This window comes from Plecotus auritus, assembly GCF_963455305.1.
Source record: "Plecotus auritus genome assembly, chromosome: 3".
In the NCBI taxonomy this organism is placed as follows: domain Eukaryota; kingdom Metazoa; phylum Chordata; class Mammalia; order Chiroptera; family Vespertilionidae; genus Plecotus; species Plecotus auritus.
The window spans coordinates 221,190,315-221,211,794 of record NC_137772.1 but is presented as its reverse complement, the minus strand read 5'-3'; the positions used below and the strand labels follow the sequence as shown (position 1 = coordinate 221,211,794).

The 21,480-nt window shown below is 57.8% G+C and overlaps 1 protein-coding gene across 7 annotated transcripts; it reads left to right on the top strand.

Moving 5' to 3' along the window:
• Positions 1-812: 812 nt before the first annotated feature.
• CBX7 (chromobox 7) lies at positions 813-21,211 on the top strand. 7 transcript variants are annotated; one of them, XM_080662470.1, is made up of 6 exons: positions 813-1,371; positions 4,444-4,487; positions 10,608-10,673; positions 14,700-14,766; positions 17,395-17,467; positions 17,839-21,211. In XM_080662470.1, the coding sequence occupies exons 1-6, from the start codon at positions 1,063-1,065 to the stop codon at positions 17,994-17,996; spliced, it is 717 nt and encodes a 238-aa protein (XP_080518596.1). In that variant the 5' UTR covers positions 813-1,062; the 3' UTR covers positions 17,997-21,211. The 7 variants fall into 7 exon arrangements, with proteins under 7 accessions (XP_080518596.1, XP_080518592.1, XP_080518595.1 ...); XM_080662466.1 differs by having other exon boundaries at positions 823-1,371; positions 17,116-17,467; XM_080662469.1 differs by having other exon boundaries at positions 834-1,371; positions 17,836-21,211.
• The last annotated feature ends 269 nt before the right edge of the window (positions 21,212-21,480 follow it).

Here is a 21,480-nt window from a genome sequence, read left to right as displayed (position 1 = left end):
TTTTAATGTTTACCCTGTAATGACAGTTGCATTATTAACTCATCCAAGTTTAAGTGTATTTGGTATCTATCTTCCCTGTCCTCTGGAAGAATATAAGGAGCTTAGAACACTAACTCCAGTCACCCAACTTCTATGCCGTTGTTGTTGTGTGGCTGAGCTCTATTTTTATTCAGAAGACAAGGTTATTGTTTTGTATTTTCAGTATTCTCCATTCCCTATTGCATTAGACCTGTCTGTGATCGGCTTCCTCCTGCCTGAAATACCTCCGTTGGAATGTCCTTTAAGGAGAATCTGCTAGCGATAAAAATCTTAGCTTTCCTATTTGTAAATGTTATTTCCCTTTGTTCTGGCGAGATATTTTCACTGGGTGTCTAGTTTTTGAAAGAAATTTTCACTGGGTATAAACTTCTAGGATGATGGTTATCTTCTAATCCTCTGCCTTCTGGCTTCTGATAAAAAGTCAAATATAAAGTTGTCCCTTCTTTTTTTTCCTGTGCCCCAGACAGAAGCGTTTGGACTTGATTCCGAGAGGAACAGGGAGTTAGGAACGTTTTCCAAGCTCTGGGCTGACCCGTGCGATGCGCCGTTTAGAAAGCGCACTCTGGCATCGTGCGGACGGCTCGGAGCGGGGGCAGCTCGGCGGGGGTCCCGGCTGCAGTCCTGAGACGGGGCGAGGGCAGAGGGTGTGGAGGGAGGAGGCCCCAGAGGCGGGACTGGGGGCGGACTGCCGCAGGCGCTGGGAGCCACAGGGGCACGGATGGCTCCGGGTTCCTCGCGAGGAGGAATGGCGGTGCCAAAAGGAAACAGAAGGGTGGTTTGGAATGGGTGGTTATAACGAGTCTGTCCCGAACCTCAAGATCCATTCATTCCACAGAGTTGAACACCTAAATACGTGCCGAGCGCCCTTGGGCTGCGTGGCAGCCAAATCCGTTCCGTGCGCACCTTTTATCCGCCGCGGCCGCACCTGTCGCGAATTATTGCTTCGCCAGGGGCCCTCGAGACGGCGCCCGCGTCTGACCCGGACGCGTCTGCACTACCGCCTACGGGCCGACGGACGGATGGATGGAACGATGGACGTGGAGGGGCCTGCTCTGCGCTGGCCAAACGGTGCCTCTCCGCAGCTTGGGTTTAGGGAGACCGCGGTGCCGCGACGTCGCAACAGGTGGGGAAACCTGGGCCGTGCCACCCCCCGTCAGCGCGGGGTCCGCGGCCCCCCTGCTCCTTAGTGAGAGAACCTCTGCCCGCTTCTTCATCGGTCCAACCCGGGCCATGCCGCTTCCGGCCCATCAGAGTCCCCGGGAGGATTTTAGGAAACGCATCTCGGTGTTAAGACCTCGCCCCGGGCTGGGAGCCGAGAGGAGCGCGCGCCAAGTAAGTTCCGCGGGCTGGCGGCTGGGGGCTGCGCGGACCCTGCCTCCCAGGCGGGCGGGGCGGAGCTCCCGCGGGGGCGGGGCCAGCGATGAGGGGCGGGGCCGACGGTAAGAGAGGGGCGGGGCCTGCCGGGAGCGAGCCGAGCCCCCGCCCCGCCCACTCCCGCGCGCTCCTCCGCTCGCTCGCGCGGAGGAAAACGTTGCGCAGGTTCAAAAATGGAACGTCGTCGGCGTGAGGGAGCGCGAGGGGGTGTGCGCGCGTGCGCGTGCGCGTGCGCGCCCGGGCGAGGGTGACCGGGACCCCGCCGCCGGCCCGAGCATCGCGCGCCGCAGCCGCGGGCCCGCAGCTCCGCCCCCGGCCTGGCCCGGCCCGGCCCCGGGCCCGCTCGTCCGCCGCCCCGAATGGAGCTGTCAGCCATCGGCGAGCAGGTGTTCGCTGTGGAAAGCATCCGGAAGAAGCGCGTGCGGAAGGTGAGGCTGCCGGGGGGCGGCTCCCAGGACCCCGGTGGGGTCTCCTCGTGTTCCCAGCCCCGTGTCCTCCACGCTGGGGGCGTGGGGAAATGTGTGGTGGGGGGCCCAGGCGGCCTCGCGCGGCTGGGCTTGTCTCCCCAGCCGGTGCCTCAGTTTCCCCCGGCACCTGGTAGGGCGAATAGAATAAAAGTTGTCGCCCCGGGATGCTGGGGGCCGCTGAGCCCGCCCGAACTGGAGATTAGGATCGGACTGTAGGGATCCTGGACGCCATCCTTCCTCACCCTCCCCCGCTTCTAAACGTGGGGAGACTGAGGCCCAAGTTGAGGAACCGGCTTGCCTAGTGCGTTCGCGTTGGAACTGGGTCTCGAACACAAGACTCTGGACTCTTGGTAACAAGACCTTTGAAGTTGGAGGCGGGGCTTTGGAACAGCCTCCAGCCTCCAGCCTCCGAAGCCTAACAGCTGGACTTGGACCTTCTCCGCTCCTCTCTACACTCCCACCTCCATCTTTCTCCTTCCCTCCAGCGCACACCCCTCCGTTTTCCCCACCTCAACTTTCAGCCCCGCCCCTGGCTCGGCGGGGCCGCCCACGGCGCGCGGCTCCCTCGAAGCTCCTCCCACTTCGCCTCCGAAACACCCACCCTGCCTTTAAGGAGGGTTCCGCCGGGTTCGGGTCCCGCGCCTCCCGGGCTGGACGCGTTCGCAGAGTGGGTCGCCCTGATTGGAGCCCGGGGTTGGAAGTCGTTGGGGAAAGTTCCCCTCGTGGCACTCACCACCAGCCTTTTCCCTGCTCCTCTCTGCAGCCCCGTGGGAGGCTCCCGGGCGGGGTTGGGAGGGTCTTGGAGGCCACCACCTCCCCGTGGACTGAGGCAGAAACCGAGGCCCAGGCAGGGGAAGGGAACTGATCAAAGTCACAGGAGAACGTCAGCGATGGCGGTAGAGCAAAGAGCCCAAATTGGCTGATGGCCAGCTCCTCTTTTGTGAGAGAAAACTCAGTCTTGGCATCTTGGGCTCAAGGTCAAGGTGGTCCATGAACTTCTTTTTTTTTTTTTTAATATATTTTTATTGATTTCAGAGAGGAAGGGAAAGGGAGAGAGAGAGAGAGAGAGAAACATCAATGATGAGAATCATTGATCGGCTGCCTCCTGCACGCCCGCTACTGGGGATGGAGCCCACAACCAGGGCATGTGCCTTTGAACGGAATCGAACCCGGGACGTTTCAGTCCGCAGGCAGACGCTCTATCCACTGAGCCAACCCGGCTGGGGCCATGAGCTTCTTTTCTTCCCCATTTCTGATGGGGCTGAACCCTGTCTTCAAGATGGGGCTGCCCTCCTCCTTCTCCCATCCTCCAGCGTTTCTTCGATTTTAATTTATTCCCCAGAGCCCAGGGCTTGTCATGGAGTGTAGCCCAAGCAGTTACAGTGATTACCCTCTTCCAGCCAGGCCTGAGGGGTAGTGCCAGAGCGTGAGGAGCGTCATTCTTTCAGCCATTCATTCAAAACAGATTTATTGAGGATCTGTTATGTACCAGGCGCCATTCTAAGCCCCAGGGAGGGATCACCCCTCCCCTCACTGAGCTGGCATCCTGGCAGAGGAGACGCACCGTGAATGAGGAAATAAACACAGATGCCCGCTAGCGGGCTCTGTGCTGCACACTGTGAGGGGGAGGGATGGCATTAGAAAGGGTGACCGGGACAGGCCTGTTTGAAGAGGTGGCATCTTAGTCTCAAAATTCCCGTGTGGAGGGCTTCACCCATTGGGTGGGGTTGGGCTGGAAACCTTTAAAGGCCCCTGTCAGCTATGAGGAAGGGAGGGGTCTGGCTCTATTTTCTTTTTTTTTTTAAATATATTTTATTGATATTTTACAGAGAGGAAGGGAGAGGGATAGAGAGCTCGAAACATCGATGAGAGAGAGAAACATCGATCAGCTGCCTCCTGCACACCTCCCACTGGGGATGTGCCTGCAACCAAGGTACATGCCCTTGACCGGAATCGAACCCGGGACCCTTCAGTCCGCAAGCCGACGCTCTATCCACTGAGCCAAACCGGTTTCGGCGGTCTGGCTCTATTTTCTAACTACTTTCCGTAGGTGGAGGTTTTGTCAGCTTCTCCGGGGTCCTGCCAGGGTCTTTTGAGTTGAGAGATTCACTGGCCTGTCACCTCTGGGTCAGAGGCAGCCTCTCCTAGGAAGGGCTGGTGGGATTGGGGCTGAGGAGTTTTCTATGACTTGGAGAGTCTTCTGATCTAAAAATGGTCTTAGCACTTGGATTCTAGACACTAGATCTTTGTTGATGCACACCCCCATGTAGTCTCAGTTTCCCCATGTGTGACATGAGCGCCAAGCTGTTGCCACAGAAGCCCCAGAGGTGTCTGGGGCCAGATGCACTTCTGTGCTCTAGTAGGGAGGGCCATCTGGGGTGGTCATTCAGCAGCCAGAGTTTCGGGGGGGTGGGGGGTGTCTGGGTTGATGGGGATCTGATGGGGGATCTCTGTGTATGTGTTAGGGGACATCTATCTGCAGAGGGGGTTAGGCCTTACTGTCCTGTGGGTGGTCATCGGGGCAGCTGTGTATCTCACTGTGTCTGCTTCTCTTTCTTCCCAGGGTAAAGTCGAGTATCTGGTGAAGTGGAAAGGATGGCCCCCAAAGTAAGGTCCTTTGTGTGTACGTCTGCCTGCCTGTACACCCCTCCACCCGCCCTGTGCCCTCTCTCCTGCCTAACTTTTAGCTCCAGCTGCTCTAGCTTGGCCAGCAGGCCTTGATTAAATAATCTTCTCTAGCTTTCAGTTGCCCCTCTGCCAGCTGAGGGGCTTGGAGCACATGAAGGTCAAGGCGGGCCCCAGTTGCCCTTCTCACCTGCTCCCTCAGGTTAAGTTCCATCTCTGGTTGGAGGACCCATCTCCCCCTCTTTCTGGCTTTTCTTGGCACCTGGGAGGTGAAGGCCCAACATCTAGGGTTCAGAGATGCCTGCTGGCTGAGTGGAGGGGCTGGGCAGGGGGTTATTAGAGTGGGTAAGACAAGGCTAGCCAGCGGCGCATGAGTCCTCAGTGACATAGAACTAGGGACAGTCTGAGCCCACCTTGCCTTTGGACAGCTCTCTCCAATCTACAGAGCAGGTTCCCATTCAGTCTTGTGAGGCAGGTGGGGTAGTAATCTCTAAAGATGTGGAAACAGGCTCAGAGAAGGTAAGCAACTTGCCTTAGATCACACAGCAAGTGGGGTTAGAATTGAACTAGGCCTCCCCATTTTCAGGTATCTCCTCTGTGCCTCTTCTATCTCAAGAGTTGGGGGGCAGGGAGCTGGTCTAGGACCTCTCCCAATCTCTCCACCTCTCATGCTGAGACCCAATTAGAACCTTCACACCAACCAATCACCTCCCAGCAGGGAGTTATTTGGTGAGGAATGAGGAAGTCGTGGGGCCTTCCCATTGGTCTGTAGGTGCCCCACCTCCCTGCCTTGCCTGGTAGAAACTGACTCCTGGAATCCCCCTCTACTCAGAGCCTCTGCTGTCTGTGTCAGGCACTGTCTGCAGTGCTGTGCTGATGGGAGTGGGGGTGCGGGGAAACTGACCTGTATTGGGTCCTGGAAGTGTCTTGGGGGCGTGGTGGAGGGAGACAGCAGAGAGGATAATGGCCCACGCTGCCTCAGCATCCGTATGTGCAAAATGGGTTCAATAGTCAAGGTCCTGCCCCCTCCCCAGCCCCCACAGACTTCTTTACCTTGTGGGACATCCTGATGATTGGAGTTGGTGGCTGTCCATTCCTCCTGCCCCTCCTCAAACACTCCAGGACTGAAGGAGGGTCCCTTACTCCACTGGGCAGATGAGACGCGGACTTCCAGCCTGGGTGCAGGGGCAGTAAGAGTGCGGGAGAACTAGAAAAGGGTGCCAGGGGCAGCAGGAGCATTGGCTCCCTGAGCACTGGCGCCCCTGGCCTCTGCACCGGAAGGCATTGCATGGGAGTGTGGTCCCAGCCCAGTAGCCTTCAAGGCACTGTTGGCTATTTTTCCTCTAGACTCCATCTTTTGAAAGATTTCCTTCTTTAAACAGAGGCACTTATCAAAAGTTCCTTATCCCACTTTTATTAATCCCAAGTGACTGTGTCTGCCCACCAGAGCCTCCATCAGCGGAAGGACCCGGTGCTCTAAGAGCAGTCCCTGTTTCTGCTGGCTGAGCCCCAGCCCTGGGGCCCACTTGTTCCTTAACATGATGGGACCGCTGGATGGGCCTTCATGATACCTTTTATGACCCTCAAGGCGTTCTGGGAGCTCTGTTTGACCAGATGACAGGTGCGCTTCTGGCTCCCCCACACTTTGGTCCTGGGTTCCTATCCACCTGTGAGCCCCAGAAATGTAGTTCCTAGGAGAGGTCATAAGAATATCATTGCCAACTCCATGCAGCATGGTCCCCACTTCATGCCATCCACTGTGTCACCCACTTCACTTGGGGGAAACAGAGCTTCAGTCAGAGGGAGAAGCAGGAGATCCTTTGTAACCCATTTGGTCCTCGGTCTCCCCTCGCCAGGGGGTCTGGCTGGGAGCCGAAGCTGAGACAGCAGGTGGGGAGTGGGAGTTGGGCAGGCTGCAACCTGCAGGCCTGGGAGCCTTGGCTAGGGCAGTGCCAGCCTCAGCGGGGAGGGGATCCAGATCCTCCTGCTCCTCACCCTGGCCAGGGAGGCCTATATTAACAACAGAAACAGCAGAATGCTCGCTCTGTGCCTGTTAAGCCACATGCTTTGCCTATTTTCTCTACAAACGACAAACAAATGACTGCCCTTCCTCCCCAGCAGGTGGGGCAGAGGAGCTGTCTGGCTAGTTATGGAAGGTACAGCAAATAGCACGGAAAAGGGCTGGGGACACAGGGAAGGGCTGGCGTCACAGGGCGGAGGATGTTAAATCAGCTGCAGGTGCTCTCAGCCCGGAAGAAACCCTCAGACATCCTACTGTCATTGCAATCTGCTCAGGACTGTGGTCCTTCCTTCCGTTTTCACTAGTGAATGCTACCGCATCTTCTAGGGTGGACCGCCTCCATGGAGCTTTCCTAATGATATTGTCAGTGGGCACAGCAATAACCAGGCTGCTCATCAGTAAATCCCTAGTATGATCAGACATTGCCCATTTAACTGATTTATGGCAACCCATTTTACAGATGGGAAGACAGAAATCCTCAGCAGAGGAGCCCTTGCCCAGGGTCACACAGCTGAGATGATTTGAATTACGGGATGCCTGACCCCGGGTCTTGCAGGTCTAGCCCCTTTGATACACAGTGGGCTCTGGCAAAGGTGACCCAGGATGATGGGCTGATGGTCCACTCAGTGGGACGTGCTCAGACTGTGGAGTCAGACCAGTCTGCTTTGAACTCTGTTCTATATATTTAACAACTGTACGACCCAGGGCAAAGCCCTCAATCTCTCTGCATCTCCATCTCGCTCCTTGTAAAAAGGAGGCCTCGGCCGCACAGAGGCCGGCCACGGGCTGCCCCAGACGGCACAAGGTTCCTAACGGTGTCGGACGCAGAGAGGGCGCTTCTTTCTCCTCCAAGACGGTTTGGGCAGTACAGAGTCCAGGATTCGGGCCTGGCAGCTTTTAGTGCTCTCTAGGCTTTCGAAATTGATTTAATTAATGCTTATTTGCTTTTATTACGTGCCATACTGAACTAAGTGCTTCACAGGCTTAACACAACTAATAATCACATCAACCCTAGGGACTATTCTGGTAGCCCTCCTTCACGCAGAGGTAAACAGAGACCTGAATCACTTGCTCAAAGCCACCCCTGTGGGCTGGCCCCCCAACCCCGCGGCTGCATCTCAGTTGAGCCGCCTTATATTGGGGTGGGAGGCTGGAGCGGGCCTTGGTCAGTGGGGCGCCCCGCCCCCAGGAAAGCCGGAGCCTGCGCACACCGGGCTGGAGCAACTGCTGCTGCCTGTTTACCCAGCCCGGGCAGGGCTGCCGGTCACGTGGCCGTGTTTACCTCTCAGCGGGCACGCGCCATCCCCGCCCTCAACCCCCATTGGTTGGCCTGGTCATCCGGACGCGCCTCTCCTGCGTGCGCGCGCGCGCGCGCGGCTCCGGTGCTGCGGAGAGAGGGCGGGCGGGGCGGGGCGGGGCGGGGCCAGGCCAAGTGGTCCCCAGCCTCCCACGGAGCGCCCTGCTCCCGCCCAGCTCGTACCCATTTTCCCCAGCCCGCCCCCTGTCGCCTAGGTTGTGGACAATGCCGCCTCCTCTCCTTGCGCCCGGCTGTTCCTGAATCGGGTTTACCTCTGGATCGCACTGAGGAGGGGCACTGGTGGCCTCCATTTTGGGGGAGCCCAGGGTGTTTGATAGATACTTGTGCAATCCACCTCCCCTTGCCCTCCCTTCGCACCGAACAGGGCCGGGCCTCCTGCTGCCAGGTCTGACTGACCCTGTGCTATTGCCTCAGATCCCACTGATGGATGCCCCAAGCTAATAACAGGCCCCTCTGAATCTACCAACCTTTTCCGTGCACCTACTGTGTGCCAGGCCCCCAGATCTGACACTGAGGACTTGGTTAGTTAGGCAGTGCCCCTCTCCCAAGGACATCCCAGCTCAATGCATGACATGTGAGGTAGAGCATGGCGGAGATTCAGCTGAGTTCCAACCACAGACTGCCCACTCACTGTCACAGTGGCCTTGGCAAGATGCTTACCCTTGGGCCTCAGGGTCTTCATCTATAAAATGGGTCACCTACCTCATAAGGGTGTTAAGAGAAATGGATGAGTCCCTGGCAGTAGTCAGCTCTCACGCCTTGCTGTTAATGTCTGTGGTGCTGCTAGTGATTCTAAGATGAGGAAACTGGGATCTAGAGAAAATTAGGGACTTGCCAGGAACCACACTGCAGCAACATCAACAAAAATGGGTAAGGAGGTGGGGAAGTGGGTAGGGCACAGAGGACTAGAACAAGGCAGGGACATTTCAACAGCCAGAGAAAGAAGGAGGCAGCCCACAGCAGGAACCAAAACTCCCCTTATAACTAGTTTCAGCTGAGAAAACCCAACCTTGAGGAAATCAAACTATGAGCCTCTGGTTGGTCATAGTTTGGGTTTTACCAAAATATACATATAACCAGTTTTAGTTTCACTTTTCTTTTTCTTTTTTTTTTTTTTTTTTTTTTTTTTTAGTTTCACATTTCGTACGGGTGAGTGAAACTGCAGTGGCGTCTAGAGCCATTCCCAGAGCACCTGGGGGCTGGGCCTGGGCTGAGTGCTTTGGGGAGGGGTTACAATCTGCCCACCGGGGCACCGGCTGCATCATTCATCAGTAATTATGGCAGGTGCCAAGGGCAGCGAGGGGAGGGGACTGTTTGTCCTGCTGGGAGCGGCACAGCTGGGAGAGGATCTACAAGAACCTGGCTCTTAAAGGATGAGCAGAGTCCTCTGGAGGGACTGTCCAGGCGGACCGCATAGCATGTACAAAGGAAGAGAGGTGCCTGCTCAGGCTGAGCCTGTGGCACTGGGTGCGGGCTGTGTGGTCCTCAGGGCATGGCCCTTCATTGCTGAGTTACGGGGCCTGACGGCCGACACGAAGCAGAAGCAGCCGTGCAGCAGCGTCGGTGGAGAAAGGAGCAGAGGATTCTGTTCTTGGGCAGCTTGTTGTTTGTGACTAGATGGGACAGCTGTAGGCTTCACAGTCCCAGGACCGTTTAAGATGAAGGTTTCGGCTTAGCTTGTTTGGAGGCCACAAGGGCAGGGGCCTTGCCCAGCCTCTTCCTGCTTCCTAACACTTCCCTGGACCCGCTCCTCTCCCTTCTCATCCAGCGGAGCTGGTGCCGCCTCAGCCAGGATCATAGTCCGGTGCTTAGGTTTTGTCTGTGCATGTACATGTGCACATACACCCAAAGGCATAATTGTATGTTTGTATGTCTATTTGTTTGTATTCATGCACATATACACACATATATGTTTATAATTTTTAAGCACTAGCATCTGTTTATAGTGAGTGGTACTGTCTTTTCCAATTACAAAAGTCATATACAGTTAGTTTTTTAAAAAAGTTAAATAGATGAAAAAGTGAGCTGCATAAAGGCAGATTCTAAACGGAGCAGTGGAACACGGGTGGCTGAGCTCAGGAGGTGCTGCGCTGGCTCAGTCCAGGCCTGTCCCTGCAGGGAACACCCTCTGGTCCGGGAGTGGAGGAAGATCCCCTGGGGAAAATCCTAGCGGGTCCTCACCCGATGACCGGTGCTAGACATTTACCAAATTCCTGCTGTGTGCCAGGCCCCGACACGAGGGCATTTCAGACCTGGCCTCTGTGGCACAGATGTGTGCCCAGAAGGGAGAGAGCAGCTCAGCCTGGTAAGAGAGGCTGTGCTGGGGCTGGGGTTTGAGAAAGGAGTGGGGATAGCGACAGTGATAAGCACAGAGCACTTCTGTGTGCCAGGCCCTGCTCTAAACACTGAGACACACGGGTGCTTTCCCAGCAGAGTCTTTTGCACATGGGGAAATCGAGGCACAAAGACCTTAGGGAAATTGTTCAAGGTTTTACAGCTTCCAAGGGCAGAGCTGGGATTTGAACTAGGCAGCCTGTCTCAGAGCCCCTGCCTTCACCACAGGCTCTTACCTCTTCTCGGAAGGGCCTGTGGGACGTACCGCCCTGCCCTCGCCCAGGTCTGGAACAGCTCCTAGGAGTAGGTGACAATTTTCCGGACCAGGAAGGGGCGAGGGCCTGCAGACAGTGGGCCCTGGCGGAGCAGCTGTGGCTTCTGTGAACGCAGGGGAGAGCGGGGCAGCTCTGACCTCTCGTTTCTCTCCCAGGTACAGCACGTGGGAGCCAGAAGAGCACATCCTGGACCCCCGCCTGGTCATGGCCTATGAGGAGAAGTAAGGGGCTCAGCCTGCACGGGGCTGGGCTGGCCCACAGGCAGGCTCGGAGGGTTCCTAGGCAGCTGCTGCCTTGGCTCTGAACAAGGCCCGGGCTTGGGCGGGGGTGGGGTCCTGGCAGGGACACTCTGGTCGTGTCTGCAGCTGGGGGAAGGTGGTGGGCACCAGCTCCAGGGCACTGGGGTCCCTGGTTACTTTCCTGTTGCTGGGTGATGTTGGCCACTTCCCTCCCCTCCCCAGGCCTCGGTCTCTCTGCTGCAACGGGGCCACCCCAATAACTCCTGCTGCGGCTTCTCCATAAGGTAGGGGTTTCAGTCGCGGTGATGAATGTAAACGTGTCCTAGTGATGCCCTACGTGTGAGGAGCAGCAATAGCAGTAATGCCCAGGCAAGCCCTGGCCGAGAGGTCAGAGACACGTGCCCTGGAGGTCCCCTAGCAAGAGAAGACGCCTGATGAAGCTCAGGAAACGCCTGTGGGAGGGGCGGCTTTGGAGCCAGAGCAGCTGGTTCTGGTCCTCCCCACTCTGCCCCCTCCTAACTGCATGGCCCTGGGCAAAGCCGCCAGGGTCTCCGTCTCCCACATCTGCCAGCGCTCTGCTGAGATTCCAGGTGGTTAGTGACTGGCAGCTCCTCCCATACCCATGAGGACTCCTCTCAGCGGGGAGCCTTGGACAGCATGTCCTCTCTGCTGGTGTGGGGCCCTGTGAGCAGAATCTAGCCATTCCCTCTTCTGTGTGAGGCCGGAGCTACTGAGCTCCTGCCAGCAGGCAGCCCGCGTCCTGCAGCTTCTCCCCAAACACTGACCTGTGAGGTGCGGACTGTCTCCTAAAGTCAGTCCCTCTGGTCACCGTCTGAGGCAGGGATGAGGGTCATCTGACAGATGGGGAAACTGAGGCTCTGAGGAGCTGTGGGACTTGTCCAGGAGCCTCCCAGCTGGGGAAGAGCCCGAGCCAGGCTCCTGACTGTACGTCGGAGGCCCTTCCTCTGCCCCTCGGGCCCCCTTCTCCGCTCTTCTCCCCCAGGATGTCTCCTGCTGCCGATTCAAAGGACCAGTTCTCACTGCTCCTGCCTTTAGAAATGAGGGTGTCCCTGTCCCACAACTTCTTTCCGGTTCCCCAGTGCTTGTGCGGCCTTGACCAAAGTGGTTGTGGCCCTGGGAGAGAGTTGGGCAGCATCACAGGCCTGGGTTAGGGTCCGGGCACCTGGCTCTGCCACCCACCAGCCGTGAGGTGTCGGGAAGGCCTTGCCCTCGGAGCCTCGGCTTCCCCATCTGTGCGATGGGTGTAAGGTGCTGACCTTGGGGGGCTTGCTTGGGAAGCAAAGGTGTGTGGAAGCTCTGCAGACCCGTGAGTGTGGGCAATGTCCTCTGAGTGTGAGTATCTTCTGGTGGTAATTAGGGGTCAGCTAGTCATTCTTTGGTTTATTCAGCAAGTCCTGATTGAGATCATAGGAAGTGCCAGGCACTGTTCCTGTGCTGGGGTCCCAGCAAGGCACAAAGTCAACCAACGTCCCTACTCCCCTGTGGCTCACATCCCGTGTGGAGACACGCAATAAACAGTGCTCTAACATACGTGTACCATATCAGAGGCTGATCCCTGCCGCAAAGATAGGGTAGGGGACAGGGAGGGAGGGGGTGCTGGTTTCCTTGGGAGTGAGCTGGGGTGTTTGAGCAGAGACCTGAATGAAGAGAGGGAATGAGCCCAGTGGGTACATAGAGAACACGGTGAGGTGCAGGGAGTGCACGGGCCCTGGAATGGGGCCTGTGTCTGAGGAGCAGCATGGAGGCGGGTGTGGCTCTGAGTGTGGCTGACTGGAGTGACGTGGGCTGGGAGGCTGTGGGGGTGAGGGAGGGTGGGGACAGTGTGGGAGGCAGGGGCATCTGAAGGAAGGGGTGGCACCGTTCAGGGAGGTAGAGTGAGTCCTGGTAGATGATTGGCGTGCTATTTTGAGTCAGGAGTCAATGGTTAAGGACGAACTCGGAGACTTCTGCAGGCCCACTGTGTGACACTCTCACTCCTTCTCTGTCTTGGTGAAAAGGAAGTAAAAGGGAGTGAGGCCCATTTAACACATGCTTTGCAGGGTTTTAGTGAGACTCAGGAGGCTGGTGAGGGGGTTGCTCTGGGTGTGGGGGGGGGGGGTCCCTGCACACCAGGGGGCACTGAGAGGGCACTGGGCTTGCTGGGACCCTGACTCTGTGGTGGTCTCAGCTCTTTAGCTCTGGACACAAATGGTCAGAGCATCTGAGAGGTACCAGGCTCTGAGTTGGTAAGGGCTGGACAGAGTAAAGGCCCTGCCTCACCCTCTCACCTGCACTCCCTGCAGTTTGCAGACAGGAAAGGGGGCGGGGCTGCATATTAGAAGCCAGAATCATATGGCCTGGGCTCCAGGCCTGTCCCACTGACCCTGACTAGGACCCTAGGCCTGACCCTCCCAAGGTTGGAACCAGAGCTTAGCATTTTCACCAGTGGCGGGAGGTGTAATAGTTTGCTAACGTGTGTTACTCAGCCTCTCTGTGCCTCCGTTTCCACAGCTATAAAATGAGGGTGGTAATAGTACCTCCCTCGTAGGATGGTGTGAGGGTTAAAGCCTTTAGAGCAGTGCCTTGTACAGTGTCCAGTATGTGATCATCATCATAAATAAGTCAGGTAAATGTAATTAACATATATTTTCCCCCGAGGCTCTTCTCTTCCCCCCTCTCTGCTTCCTCCCCCTCTTCCTCTCTCTCCTTTTTCTCCCCTCTCTCTCCTTCCTCTTTATTATTTTAGCCTTCCTGCTTTCCATTTCCATAAATACTAGGGGCATCTCTCACTCCTCTTAAGAGCCTAGTGATGAGCTGAGAAGGGAACCTCTTGCTCCAGACAAGGACCCTGAGGCCAGAGACGTGACCGCCAGTCTCCTGTGGGTCAGTGCAGAGCTGGGCCTGGAAGGGGTGCCTGGCACCCAGCACTGGGCTCTGAGAGAAGCTTCTCAGCGTGGAGGCTGGGAGGGCTGTCGGGGTGAGCCGCCGGGAGCGTGTCACAGCGCCCTGTGCTGCTCCCAAAGGCTGCTTCTAGGTGCCCAGCGCCATGGGGGGGAGGGCTCCCCCACACATGCAGGATGGGCGCCCGTCTCTCGTCAGCTGGCCCCGCTGTCACCAGGCTCACTGCTCGGGTCTCCTTCTCTCACTCTCTGGCCCGCTGGAATTTCATTCACAACATCTCAGAACTCACTCCTGCCCTCACATTCCTGCTCCGACCACGTGGCCTCTTCGTTCCAGTCACACTCAGACAGTGTGAATGGGAGGAAGGGAAATGGGCAGAAGAAAAGGACTGGCTTTTCCCACCACTCAGGCACTGCTGTTGGCAGCTCTGTGGGACTTCTGGTGTGTGTGTGTGGCTTTGTTGGCTACCTCAGGGTGTGCCTATGTTTTGCATTTGGGATTGGAATGGCCCGCAGCACTCTGTCATCTCCTAGGGACTCAGTACGGGCTAGTTTTTCTCCCCCGATCGGACAGTACAGAGAGGTGGGAGCTGTTCTCCCCACCAGTCACGCAGATCCCAAATGGGGGTCCCAAAGGTGGGAGGGGTCCTTCCCATTCTCATCAGTGCCCTGGGGCATTCAAGGCAGACTTGACGGACAGGTTCTGTACAACGCTCCGAGGAGTGGAAACCTGGAAACCGGAGCTGCACTCTTTGGGGGGAGGTTGCGCCCAGTAGCATGTGGAGCAGCTCTCTGGCATGACCCTGGGCCCAGGAAAGAGCCACATACCTTTGGAGGTACCACTGGAGTCCCCCCTCAGCAGGGGGACCCCGGCTGTGCTGTTGCCTTTGGAAGCTGGGAAGACCGAGGCTTCGGGAGTTAAACATGTGACCCCGTTGTTATGGCCTAAAGAGAGCAACAGGGAGGAGCCCCTATCCTGGACTGGGGGGTGGTCTGTGAAGGATGCCCCCTCCCCCATAGACTGCAGAGGGCAGGGTGGAGGACACCCTACGTTCCCTTAAATGTCACCAGTGTTTTCTTTTCTTCCCCCATCTGCTTTGCACCCCAGGGAGGAGAGAGACCGAGCGTCGGGGTATAGGAAGAGAGGTCCGAAACCCAAGCGGCTTCTGCTGCAGGTAACCGGCCAGCGTTGGTGCCCACCCCCAGGTCCCCATGCGCACCCCCAATTGCTCAGCTAGTGAGCTGAACCCCTCCCCCTCCTCAGCCCCGCCCAGGGTGCTGCGGGCGGGAGGCACTTGGTGGGTAAGGTCCAGTGGAAGTAGTTGGGAAAAGTCGGAATGTGGGGCTGGCGCCGCAGGAAGTGGGAGGTGCTGCGGTGGGAAGGAGAGTGGATATATGGCTCATGGGCTCCTAGAATTTTAAAAGCTTAGAACTTTGTAAATGAGCCTTTTTGATAGTCAGAATCCCTAAAACACAAAATTGTAATATTTGAGGTCCTTAGAGACAAACCTTTAGGATGGAGGAAACACGAAAGCCTGGAATTTAGAATCCAGGCAAAGGAGTCGGCATTCTGGACCCACAGTCGTGGAATGTCCTGGAAATGTGCCATCCTTTCCTGGTTCTCTGCCACAGGTGGGTCTAGACGCCGTGGCATCCTGGTGCCCAGGTCTTGGGGGCACTATGCCCACCTCACTGCTTTGCACTGAAAAGAAGGTAGAGTCTGAGTAACGCCGTTTTGTGACTTGAGGCCATCGTGTTAGGTGACTGGCTTCTCTGAGCCTGCGTTCTCCCCTCCGTAAAATCGGAATGGTAGGGTACCTGCTCTCCTTCATTTGTAAGGCCCATCCAGGGATTGGGAACCAGAACTAAGTCTTCTTGGTCCATGTGCAGGTGAGTCACGTCCAGCCCCCTGTCCACTCTTGCTTGTAGATCACCCGAGGCTTTTGCCAGACAGATGGCCTCCCTCATGCACTGGGCGTGTTCCCTGGGGCTTGGTGTAAATTGGGTCCCAGAAAGGAAAGTGACGTCTGTCAGACATCTCCATGCTCAGCTGTGTGCTCAGTGCTCTTCACAATGGACATAAACCTCTAGGGAAAGTGTGTTATCATCTATCTCTGTGTAATAAGTCCCCCCTAACTAAGCACCTTGAAGCAACAAACACGTGTGATTCACATGGTCTCCGTGATCAGGAGCTCAGGGGTGCATTCGCTAGTTCTTCAGTGACTCTGGTTTGGGTGCGGTCATGATGGCGGCCAGGGATCCACTGCTCTGCAGGCTTGACGGGCTGGGCGACCTGCTTCCAAAGTGCTGCTCACAGCACTGCTCACGGGCGTGTCAGATGCTGCAGGGGCTGTTCCTTACCCTGGGGACCTCCCCAAGGGCTGCTGAGGGGCCTCACAGGGGGCCACTGGCTTCCCCCGAGTGGGCGATCCAAGAACGAGGGAGGACGGAGCACAGTGTCTCTAACGGCCTCGCCTTGGCAGCTCCCCCGCCGTGTTCAGTCCCCCGCGAGGGACTCCATGGGGGTGGATTCCCAGGGGCGGGTATTGTTGGGGCCACCTTGGAGGCTGGCTACTGCCGCTGAAGCTCAGGGCGGCCCGGAGCTTACCCGGAGTCAGAGCTGTAAAGCCCAGGTCTGACTCTGCTGCTGCTGGGTCCCTGTTGGCAGTGCTCTCCTGGTGAGGCGGAGGACAAAGATGAGTCCATCTTGCAGAGGGTTTCCTGGGCTTGTGATGGCCTGCAAGCCAGGCTGAAGGGTTTGGATAAAGCTACATACAGGATAAGTCCTCCCAGCATGGCAGTATTTTCCCAATGCCCTCCCAGTTCAGCCCTCCTCCCATCACCAAGACAGCCTGCACCCCACGCCCCCTGATGGGCACTAGCAGGTGGGACTAGAACGGAGCCTGCACTGTGATCTTTGCTCCCACCTGGAGGTGTCTGGCCATGGGTCCCATCTGAGGGCCTCGCTCTCTTCCGGGGAGCTCTTGGCCTCTGGTGAAAGGTGGCAGTAGAAGGTACTGTCCCAGAGTGATCTAGGCCCTCCCAACATTTTAGCACAAGGATCTCTGCTGGACTTGTATAAGTCACCCCAAAGCAATAAGACAAGCCCCCAAATTGCAAAACACCAGCCGTGATGAGTGGCAGAACCTTCCTTTCAGCCCATTTTAACAACAATGAGGCAGGGCGTCAACAGAGGCCTAGGCCTGCATAATCACTCTGCTTCATGAACCCAGATGGGTTTCTCGTACCTCCTGTATGTTCCTCCGCCGTGTACCCAAGACGTGCCTGTGGCCTCCGTCCTGAGCCCCTCACAGCCCCTAGGGAGCTGAGGCTGCCCTGTGGGGCTGTAGGGCTGGGACTGGCTAAGAATGGCTCTCTAGGCTGGGCTGGGGGTGGGGTGATGGCTGCCTCTGGGCCACGAAACACGGGGAAGGGCACTCCGGTGGGAGGAACAGCATGAGCAAAGGCGCGGCAGTGGGTGGGAGGGCTGGGCTGACCCGCCGTGCCCTGGCTTGCCCCCGCAGCGGCTGTACAGCATGGACCTGCGGAGCTCCCACAAGGCCCAGGGCAAGGAGAAGCTCTGCTTCTCCCTGACGCGCCCACTCGGCAGCGGGAGCCCCGAGGGGGTGGTCAAGGCGGGGGCGCCTGAGCTGGAGGACAAGGGCCCCTTGGTGCCCACCCTGCCCTTCCCGCTCCGCAAGCCCCGAAAGGCCCACAAGTACCTGCGGCTCTCACGCAAGAAGTTCCCGCCCCGCGGGCCCAACCTGGAGAGTCACAGCCATCCACGGGAGCTCTTCCTGCAGGAGGCACCGGCACCGGACGTCCTGCAGGCAGCCAGCGAGTGGGAGCCTGCTGAGCAGCCCCCCGAAGAGGAGGGTAAGGTGGCCCAGGCCCAGAGACCCTCGGGGCTGGAAACATCCCTTGAGTCACCAGGTCCAGTTGGCCTAACGCCCAGAGTGGGCATGGGGTGCTCCGGAGGCCACACAGCCTGCAAGGACCCTGGCACCCCGCCCAGGGCTTTCTGTGGTCCTGCTCAGGATGGTTCTGGTCCTGCCAGGAAAGAGAAATGTCATGACCTCCTCCCATTTGTCCAGTCCTGCGCTGGCCTGGCCTGGCTGGAGACTCAGAGGACAGCCTGGTGCGAGGGGTGGGGAGTAGTCTGCATGCTGCCACCCGTTCCCACCTTCCCCGCCTGGTTGTCGGCGCTGTCCTCCATCTGTCCGTCTGTCTTTCTCCCATGGCAGTAGCAGATGCAGACCTGGCCGAGGGGCCCCCTCCCTGGACGCCCGCGCTCCCCACAAGTGAAGTGACAGTGACAGATATCACCGCCAACTCCATCACCGTCACCTTCCGCGAGGCCCAGGCCGCTGAGGGCTTCTTCCGAGACCGCAGCGGGAAGTTCTGAGTCACCGTTTTTACTTCTCTTAGACTGCTTTCTTTGGGGCTTGGGGTGGGGACTTCCAGAGGTGGGGAGGGGTCTAGGGAGGGGTAATTATTTTATTTTAAAATATGAAACAGGAGGCGGGGGAAGATCCCAACACTCTCCCACCATCCTCCCCTTTCTCTGTGGGTGATGTTTGCAGAGAGGCCTTCGGGTCTGTTTGGGCAGGGGGTGGGTACCTGGCACTGCTCTGTCAGTTTGGGTACCATCTCCAGAGCAGAATGGGGACAGGGCCACCCCCCTGAACACCTCCATCACCACTCTCCCCAGACACAGCCGCTGGCCCTGGGAACTAACGCAGGAGGCGGAAGGCCCAGCCTCCCCCTGCGCAGCCGCCAGCCCCGGGCCTGATTTTGCCTTTGCCTCTGGCAGGAGGGGTCTTTCTTTTTATCCACGCACTCCAGCTAGCGGTGGGATGGAGGCTGCCTTTGCCCAGAGGCAGGTCAGAGAGCAGGGGCCAAAGGAAGGGTTAGAGATGGCTGCAGGGTCCTGAGTCTACCCTTCAGAGAGGTCTCTACTTTCCCTGGGGCGGCTGACAGCAGAGGCCTCCTGCTGAGAGCTTCACCAGTCCCCCTCACAAGACGACTCCTCCCGACCCCCCCACCACCCCAGCTGCACCCGTGTGCACGCACCTTGCCCTCCTGCCCCGTGAGTGTGTGCATGTAACTGCAGACATGTGCGACGGGTCCTGCAAATCTCCTGTTTAGAAACCTGATCGGGTGAATGTGAGGTGATCACAGCACAAAAGAACTTGCCCCGGGCACCACACACTCACCACCCAGCATGGCCCGTCACATGACCGGATCTGGCCCTACTCCCTTCGTTCCCTGGAAGCTGTCGGCAGGTGTCTGGCATGGCAGGTGGCCTCTGCTGCTCCGGGCACGCATGTGGTGTGTGGCTTCGCCCGGGCAGCTGCAGGCGTGGGAGCGTCTGCAGGTGGGCCTGCGCTTCGTCCTGAGGGGCTCTGTTCTCTCTGACTCAGGTGACCTTTCAGCCCTTCCCACTCCCCTCTTCTGTCCTCTCCTCAACTCAGCCAGTGGTGGGTGTGCGTGGTCAGGGAGGGAGGGAGTCCCACCACCTTCTCAGGGCCGCCTCAACTCCCTCCATCCCTCCTCCTTGCATGCTGTGCCCCCTCTGCACCCCTACATGCCGAAGCTGGGCTGGCCTGTGTTCTGTGGTGGGGCCTCTGCCGTGTCTTCCTGCGATCAGGTTGCCGGGCGGGGGGCGGGGGCCGGGGGGAGGGCAGGCTGCGCACAAGCCCCAGGCCGCCCTCCAGCACAGGCTGTCTGCCAGCGGGAGGCACTCACTTTCTAGTCTGCACCAGTGTGCCCTGTGCACGGGTAGCTCCCCTGGCAGTGAGGAGTGGTTCGCCCCATCCCAGCCCTGTAGGCAGAAAAGGCCACGGGGGCAGAGGGGGGGGATGGCGGGGTGCAGGAGGGCAAGTACAAGCCTGGCCCTCCACCCTTCCACCACTCTGCCTGCCCTCCAGGGCCGCCCTCCCGCTGTGTCCTGAGGCAAGGATAGGGCTATTCCTTCCCCAAGCCCCCTCCCCAGTTCCCAAACCAAAGACACTGCACCCCATTTCTGTGTTGGGTGCCCTGCTGGCAAGATTCCCAAATCCCTGGTCTCTCTCCCCTTCCTCCTTATTTCTTCACTGTCCAGGGTTAATTCAGTGCTTCCATTGGGGACAGTCGCCTGCGGGGTGACTTGATTCACTCCAGCCTGAGGAGTTGAATCTAGAGGCTTAAGTGGGGGTGGGTCAGGGGGAGGAGGGGCAGCTGTGCCCCTGGGAGGGAAAGGCAGCTGGAATTGGGGACCTTCCCAGGACAGGGGCTCCCAGCTGAGGCGAGGCGCTGGAGGGGGATGGGCTGGGAGGTCTCTAGTTGAATGCTGTTTGCTCATGGCTTTGGGACAGGCGGGCAGCTTCCAGTGTAAGTCATACTCATCCCCCAGGGGACACAGGACCTCATCCTGGCTCATGGCCCTCCCACAGAGTGAGTGAGGTCCGCACCGCCAGGAGCCAGGCCAAGAGACAGAGTTTAAGAAAGTTTAAGTTCTCAGCGGGCTGAGCCCCGTGTGCCGGTGTCAGCCGAGGGAGTGTTTGTATTCCCTTATACAGGCCGCGGTCAGGGCTGCACCCGCGCAGGCGAGCTGCCTGAACAGGATGTCCTTGGAAGATAGCAGGGTGTCGGGGGCGCATATGTCCGCCAGACAGAGGGAGCGCCCCAGTCGGCAGGGGAGTGTATCTTATTTTGCTTCTGCAGGTGCAGGCTGTTTGCTTCAAGCTTTGGGAAAACACAACAATGTATTTCAGAAAACATGTCCAAGGAGGGGCCGGGCAATGCATCCTGATAAGCTGTCCGTGCAATTTGCATTATCGGGGCTTGGGGGCCTGTTGTGAAATGAGGCAGCAGCAACCAAACCCTTCTTGCCTCGGACTCAGCCCTTTACAGCCCACAGGTGTCCTGTGTCCCAGAGAGGGCTGACCCCTGCAGAGCCTGCTCCCTGGGGGGAAGGGCTGTGGCCTGTTAGGACCCCGCCCCCAGCACATAGACCTCTATGAGGGGTTGGGTGTGGCCTCCTCCCAGCCCTGAGTGTCCCCACCTCCCACCTCGCCTCGCTTCCACACTGAAGGCCAGTACAGGGAGTGGATGCTTCGAAAGACTGGACCTCCTGCCTCCCTTGCCCCACCCCCACCCATTTGAATGTAGTTGGTACTTCTTTTCGCTGTGGGTTCGGGCAGGATATTGTCCTCCACCCCTGGCAAGGCCACTCCTAATGCAGCAGCCGAGCCCATGATCATCACCCCATCGATCCCATTGCCAACTTCCCCTCCTCCCCTGCTGGGGAGGGCACTATGCTGGGTAGCTTTCGCTTTAGAAGTGGCCAGCCTGGCCTCCAGGTCTCAGCACAAGAACGCTTCCTTTGCACAGAATGAGCAGTGAGCTTTGTTCAGACGAAATGAATGTATTGGGAGGGGCTGGCATGAACCGTCCCCAGCACGTGCCTCTTCTGAGTGGGTGTGTGCTGGGGAGAGCCGGAGTGGGTGCAGAGCTCGGGTTTATTTTTGTACTGATATTGGTAACAGACTGTATAGCATCTATTTATTTAGATGATTTATCTGGTAAACGAGGCAAAAATTATTAAAAACACATTAAAGATGATTTTTAAAAAGGTGACTGGGCGTTCGTTTCCTCCTTTGATGGTGTCACAGCTATGCCGAGGAGAGAGCTCCGCCCTCAGGGCTCAGCCTGGGGTTTAGGTCCCAGGTCGCCAGCGGCTGAGCATGAGCTTGGACAGGTCAGTTTCCTGTGACTTCAGATGTAGAGTGAAGCTTAGATCGGTAACGGGTGGGAAGTGGTTGGGAGCTGGAAACGAGTGTAGATGGCTGCATGCCCACCTTTGTGGTCAGGGTTCAAAGGAGAGGAGTGGGTAGGTGGGTTTGCCA